General features: G+C 36.6%; 1 protein-coding gene across 1 annotated transcript; it reads right to left on the reverse strand.

The window, feature by feature from the left end:
- Positions 1 to 313: 313 nt before the first annotated feature.
- On the reverse strand, positions 314 to 7376 carry LOC134207877 (uncharacterized). The gene is made up of 2 exons (XM_062683901.1): positions 7103 to 7376; positions 314 to 1011 (listed from the first exon to the last, which is right to left on the reverse strand). The coding sequence occupies exons 1-2, from the start codon at positions 7317 to 7319 to the stop codon at positions 548 to 550; spliced, it is 681 nt and encodes a 226-aa protein (XP_062539885.1). The 5' UTR covers positions 7320 to 7376; the 3' UTR covers positions 314 to 547.
- Positions 7377 to 7460: the final 84 nt, after the last annotated feature.

The raw sequence follows: 7460 nt of genomic DNA on the forward strand, positions 1-7460 counted from the left end.
GAGCGTGCCGATCCTGAGACCATTTGATTCAGGGAATCTCAGTATAACACTAATCTTTTCAAAAGTGTAACGTTGGAAGTGACATTTCCCAACGTTACAACAGGTTACAACCTTAAATATCCCTTAAGCACAAGCCTCCGGGAATCCAAATTAATGCACTCGTGTTTTCAAGGGCACCCCATTCAAAACGGAGGCCACTCACAACGTACTTACGCCCTTCGATAATATCACTGATAACACAATCGCCAACGCCTAGTCTGCAATCGTTCGTCTATCTAGCGTCTAACGCTTATTTGAAAACTTACAACAATAATTATTGTTTTAGATGTTTTATTTCAGTTTGTAAGATGATTTTATTTAAAAATAAAATTACAAGTTCGAGTTCTGACGCACTTTTCTTAACTACGCACTAAATTCTAAATTAAAAATGATTTTCATCTTTAGTTCCAACATATGGCTAACTTGAGTTACGTTGAGTTCGTTTCCAAATCCAAAATTATTCACCAGAGTATATTGTTCTGACCTGTGGACGGTAGATTCCTTTTGTTCAATAAAGCATAATCGCTCCTTGAGTTTTCTCGTCTGTTGGGACTTCCAGTACCCGAGTCCGTTCCCGCTTCTCCATGCTAGTGGCCACAATCAGAAGAGTAATGTTGATCACAACAATAACAAGGCCGGCCACAACGAAATAAAAGCTGGTACTCAGATAAGCTAGCCCGTTGCTGTACCAGTTGTTGTCGCGGTCTTCCATTACCAGAACGTTGTGCTTGAGATATTGGAGGAACTGGAGCAGCCAGCAAACAAACGACAAAACCTGCGAAAGTCCGGAAAGGATATTGGCAGCGAATAGCACCACCATGGTGCCGGTTTTCTTCGATGCGGATGATGATTTGAGAACGGAGGCTACAGCACCAACCGCACCACCCAGCGCTCCTAGTCCAGTGCCGATGGCTGTTCCAAGCCACAACCAGTAGCTCATGACATCCGGTTCCTCCTGCAACACGGCAAGCACTGAAAAAAGACAAAACAGAATGATTATGTTTATAATATTCGAGCTACAGTAATCAACGTGTATACAGATTCATCGTAATCAATTGCTGAGTAATGCGCACCGTTGGCCTTTCCTTACAAACAATTTTAGCTGAACAAGCAAGTTTTTTAGTCGAAGAAGCTTATTTTCAACGAAATAAGCCCTTTTTCAGCTTTCAATGTTTGTTGGGCACCACTGGCGGAGTTAAGCTGGGGCACGTGACCTACCAAAAATTCACTGAAAGCTTAGTTTAATTTCAAATGAACTCCAAGAATTTATTACTAAAGTTTTGGCAGGGATTTTCTGAGTAATTACTGGATGTTTTTATTTGAAAGCATCCTTCAATAATTGTTGATGCAATTTCTTTGGAAAAAATTGAAGGATTTCCTAATTCAATTTTTGCAGGAAATCTTAAGGCAATTTACAAAGGAATTCATAAAGAAACTCATAAAAAGAATTCTCCTCCAAAAAATTAGGAAGGTTTTCCTGAAACAATGAATCAAATACAGTGGTTGGTTTCCTACCCGCCACTGCCGTATCCAGGCGCTAACGTATATGTAAAAATAGCCAGCATGGAGTTAACCACCTGAAGTTTGTATGGCGAAAGACATGTAACGCAGGTTTTCTCAATAGCAGGAACTTTTCACGAAAATTTATTTGGCACCAGTTATGTAGGAAACTGTCTGCTACTACGCCTACCAAATATTTTTTCGATTTAAATAATTATTTTCGAGAAATTAAACTTTAGATGCCTTTCGCTATACTGATTTCCGAAAGTTAACTCCTAGTGTGCCGCTCAAAGTAGGCGATTCATTTCCGTAGATATCCTTAAAGAAATTTCTAAAGGGTTTTCTCTAGGAATTCCAAATAAAAATCTAATCGATGTCATAAAAGTATTCCTAAAGGATTTTTCAAAGGAATTTCTATATAAATGAATTTCCGAAGAAATTCCTAGAAGAATTTGTAAAGGAATTCTTGAAGGAATTCCTATAAGAAATTCCAAAGGATTTCCTGACGGAATTTTCGAAAAAAAAATAGAAAGGTTTTTCCCAAAATACATTGAACAATAAATTGTACTTCCGAAAATAAATTAGAAGATTCCTTTGAAAATTCTCAGAACATTCAAAGAAGGAGTTGAAAGAAATATCGAAAATTATTCGGAAATTCTCTTACGAATTCTTCTAGGAATTTCATCAGAAATTATTTTGGAAAATCCTTCTGAAGTTCCTTCAGGACCTACGCAAATTGTTTTAGGAATACCTTCGAAAATGCCTTGGGAAATTACTTCAGGAATTTCTTCGAAAATTGATTTAGGAATTTCTTTGGAGTATATTTTCGGATTTCCGCTAGTACTTTCTCAATAAATCCCTCTGGAAGCTCTAGGAAGAAATTTTTAGAATACCTTCAGAATTTATCCAGATCTCCAGGAATTCTTTCGAAATTTTTTATATGAATTCCTTCGGTCATTCCTTCAACTAGCAAGTCTTCTAAAGATTGCTTTAGATCCTCGGATATTCATGTTGAAATTCTTTCGGGAATCTCTTATAGAATCCTTCAGAAATTCTTTTAGGAATCCTTGAGATCAGGGTTCTGATTTCTCACTCACTCACGCGACAACAGATCACTCCACCATGCATCTTATCCGGATAAATTACGGCACAAGCGATGGTGCAAAAAATTGTTATCCTTCTTCCCATGTTTCGCGAAAATCAAATGCTGCTTACTTTGCCTCTCCAAGCTGATTGAATCTGACGATGCGCCCCGATAAGCAGAAGGTTCAATACAGCAGTTTTTCCCCTCGCTTTCAATCAATTCATGTGGAGGTGTGGTTTTAGTGGGCGCTCTGAACGTTTTAAAATTGTTTTGGGTTCGAATCCTGTTGCGGTCCTAATTTTTTGTAAATATACTTGTAAAATTTATCTGGTGAGGCGACGAGAAGGAAAATTTGTGGATTAAAATTAAATTATCCGGCGATCCGGCGCTCACGAATTTATCACCCGCCATTCTATCCGGATAAAAATGTTGTGTGAGAATACTTCCTCACAGGGGGACCATGAAAAATTACACTCCGCTTAATGGATTAATCGCAGGTTTTTATTTATATGAGTGAGAATTCCGAAGCCTGCTTGAGATATTTCATTCGCAAATTCTTTAGGGAATAATATAGAGAATTATTTCGAATTTCCTTTAGAAACTCCTACGAAAACTCATTTAGAATTTTCTATTTTCCGGAAAAAACTTTTTTTTTTAAAGAATGTTACTTTTATGTCCTTGAGAATTACTTAGAGTTAGGCTTGGAATCTTGCTATTAATCGTGATATCGGGGAGTTCAGACAAGAAACGACTGATCGATTACGAGTCTACAGAACTAATAATTCTTTATTCGTGTTACATGGTCCGATGCCTCGCTTGTACCCGAAAGTAAACATCGCAGGCGAGATTTCTGACATTTCGTTCATATCAAATGTGCAGGGGTCGTACATAACAGTTACATTGTTTTACTAAAGGAATTTCTGGAGAAATTTATAAAGGCCTTTCGGGAGGTTCTACGGAAGAATCCCTGGAGGAATATTGAAATGAACTACTGTGGGAATTTTATAAATTATTCCTGTTGGAGAACGCGGAAGAATTTCTGAAGAAATTTTGGATGAAATTCCGGCAGGAGTTTCCAAATGTATTTCAGGAGGAATTTCAGAATGCATTCTTGAATAAATTTACGAAGAACCTACCCAAATAGATTTTCGAAAATATTTTCCTACCGAATTTCTGAAAGAATTTATTAAAGAACTATTAAAGGCATCCACGAAAAAAAAATCCAATGGAGATTTCATAGAATTTTTATATAAACTTCTAGATTAATACAGGAATTCATTCGAAAATTGCTTCACAAAATTTCACATGAATTCCGCCAGGGACATCTGAAGGATATCCTTTGGAAATTCTTGCGCAAATCCGTACAGTAGTAAAACAAAACCCTGTTTTGAATAAACTACTATAAACCCATAAATCTCGGGATTGCAGTCAATCCATCATCATACTTCTTCGGATATTCTCAATATAAGCCAGTTCGGAATATAAGCCAGATATTTTTTCGTAAAAAGATACCCCTAGGAATTAATTTGATTAGTCATCCAGAAGATATTTCATGTATACCTTCAAGAATTCCTCCAGGAATCAAATTTGTTTTGTCTTAAATTATGTAATCTAATTACCGATGGATTCAGGTAATTCCTCCAGTGGTTCATTACTAAATTCCTCCAAGAATTTCTTCAAAAACCCGCAGCAAATAAATCTAGAAACACCGTCTGGAATTCCTTTAGGAATTTTTCCAAAAAAATCTTCCATATGGGTCTAAAAATTCTTTTGGAAAATCCTCCAGAATTTCCTCAAGGAACTCCTTCAATAATCCGCCGGTATTACTTTCAGGAATTACCAAACAAATTTCCAAAGGAACTTGATTTCCTTGAATTTCTCTGTAGATTCCTCCAGGAATTCCATTCCTTTTTTCCAGGGATTCTTTCGGCAAATTCTCAGGAAATTCCTTCCGAGATAGATACAGAAATTCTTTTGGAAAGCATCAAGATATTCTCTCAAATTCAAATTTCAAAGAAGGAATTCTAGGAATTCATTCAGATTTTCTCTAAAGAATTCCTCCAAAAATTTCTATAGGCAAATCTTCTTTAAAAAGAGATTCCTTCGAAATTTTCTTAACGATTTTACTTAAAGAATTTCTTCGGAGGCTCTTTTGGAAATTTGGTCGGAATTCCTATGGAATTCTACCTTCGGAAATTGTATCAGGAAAACCTCCCGAAATTCCCTTAGGAGTATTCTTCCGGTTTTTTTTTAGAAATTTCTTTAGAATTTCCTGTGGAAATTAGTTTAGGAGTTCCTTCGAACTTTTTTTAAGAAACTGTTTTAACGATTATTTCAGGAATTTCTTAAAGAAATTCTTCCAGTAATTCGTTAAGAGGTCCCTCTAGGAAGATGGCACAATTCTTGGAAATCAAATATTCATCCAGGAATCTCTTCGGACATTCCTCCGTAAATTCAATTAGATATTCCCTGAAACCTTCGGATTTCCGTCAAGATTTTTATCGGAAATCACTTCAAAAATTCTTTTAGGAATCATTTGGAAATTACTTTAAGAATTCTTTCCGAAATTTCATCTGGAAGTTCCTTTTAAATTTCCGTTAGAAACGTATTTAGTATTTCCTATTTCATTCTTCAATAAATCATCGGCAAAAATCTTCCAACTAAATTTCTGGAATAATTCGTTTTTTTACTAAGATGATTTCCGCTTCGAAAGGAATTTCTAAAGGATTTCCTAAAACATATCCCGTATAAATTCCTAAATCAACTTCTGAAAGAATTCCTAAAGGAAATTCCAAAGAATTTCCTAATGAAATTGCGGAATGATTTCTTCTAAAGTAATTTTCGAAGCTATCCCTAAAACCATTTTAACAATTCCTGGAGGAATATCCGAATTTTAATTTTAATTAAAAACGAATTCCTACAGGAATTTCTGAAGAAATTTTCTTGAAGTACTCTTGTTTTTTTTCTTGAGAAATCTTGGTAGGGGAATTGTTCCGTTTTCCATCTCACTGAACATATATTCATCTCATCGCAAAACAAAGAAATACAGCACCAATTTCGTCGCTTCTTTTTGCTAACACGCTCACTGGTGAAAAAAACCACAAAAATAAGAAACAAACCAAATTCCTTTTCATTGCTTTGTTTTTGATGGGATGGAAATATGAGCTATGGGATGAAGTGCCGAACCGTTCCCCTATTTCCTGCAGAATTGTTTGCTAGAAAATCGTAATTACAGCCTATACATTATCACACAGAAATTGCAAGTTTTTGGATAAATATTCCAAAAAAATCCTAGTGTCCTCTTCAATTAAAATTTCGTTACATGACATTTTTTAAATTAATTTATGACTTGACTGATTAACGCCTTCAATTATAATTGTTACTACTGACGCCAAATTTTAAATAAACAAATTACGCCAAAAATGTTGGTGCCCCATCTTTACCAGAACTCTGGCCCTGCGAGTGTTTCGCACGTATACCTACTTATGGAAACAAAATCGACTCATTTCGTCTCTTGTCCAGAAACTTATATCGCGCCCTCCCCAGAAAACGAGCAACCTTAGAGCAGACCGGGCGGCCAACACCGATGGGAACTGTTGACGTGAACATAAGCGTAAGGAAATACGCTAATCCAAATTCTAAAAACCTGAGATCCAGGAGGTGGATCCCAATACAAACACTTTATTCTAGAAACACATCTGCTATACTACCCATAATCGCATATTTGTAACATAACAGAATCGTCTTAAAATTGTTAGTTCTTTGTCATATGCATCTGGTACACGCGTACACGGTCAAAAACGAACTCCACTAGAAAAAGTGAATTTCAAAGAAAGCACAACAATGGTTCTAAATGTCAGCCTTAGTGCGCATGGGAACCAGTTATCCTTGCGAGCAAAGACTTAACCCAAGCAACCAGAAGTTCAGATTTTACTTAAATTTACTCTTAACCGAACTAATTGGTTCACTATGGTTCATCAAGTTCCAAGCATCCTTAACGGAACTTTAAAGTTCCTTAAAGTTCCGTTACATCAAAAAATTACTTAAAATGAGAGCTGATTAAGCCAAAATAGCCCTTCTTATCCGAACTTCTGGTTGCTTGGGAAGTTTGTCAGACCGGAAATGGCGAATTCAATTCTCGATCCGGTCTAGGATGTTTTTGGGTGGAAACTCCACTCCACTCCCTAGGCATAATGTATCCATGTACTCGCCACATAGAAAGTTTTCAATCAATAACTGTGGAAATGTTAATTTCAATATTGAGTTGAAAAGCAGGCCAAGTTCCAGTTGGAATGTAGAGCTATAGATATCTATACCATTTCTTAATTTCACTGGCTAAGCGATTATTTTCGTGTTTGAAGAGGGGCTGCTTCTTTAGGCAGTATATTGTGTGTCCCTAATATTTTTACAGCTCTTTTAAAGTGTAATAACGGCGAAACTAACATGATAATTAATTACATACTATTTTACAATACATACCATCTACATCATGTCTCCGCCAGCCATACGCTACGTTCAAATGCTTCTGACCGCTAAACAACCCAAAGTTGATTCGTCCTTGCGATTCACTCGAATTGTACCGTTTGGCATTAGCCTGCACCCAGTTGTCGGTCGTTAGTGCTGCCACCAGCAAACCCACGATCAAACAGCTACCGAAAAAGGTGGCAAAGACAATTCCTCTCGTTTTCAGGCTCATTGCACCGTTCGTTATTCCTTCGAGATGATCGTGTTTCGTTTATAGTGTTTTTTCTTTCTTTCACTATACGCAAACGATCGTCCTGGTGGTTGCACTTTTCAAGGTCCGAAGGCGTCACTGTCTCCTTGGGCATTATTTCAA

This window comes from Armigeres subalbatus, chromosome 1 (assembly GCF_024139115.2).
Source record: "Armigeres subalbatus isolate Guangzhou_Male chromosome 1, GZ_Asu_2, whole genome shotgun sequence".
Taxonomy (NCBI): Eukaryota; Metazoa; Arthropoda; class Insecta; order Diptera; family Culicidae; genus Armigeres; species Armigeres subalbatus.

Excerpts from the sequence above, each read along its gene's own strand:
- LOC134207877 (XM_062683901.1), bottom strand. The coding sequence starts at position 7,319 with ATGAGCCTGAAAACGAGAGGAATTGTCTTTGCCACCTTTTTCGGTAGC. Across the intron at positions 1,012-7,102 it reads GCGGAGACATGATGTAGATG|TGCTTGCCGTGTTGCAGGAG; the intron begins GTATGTATTGTA and ends GTCTTTTTTCAG.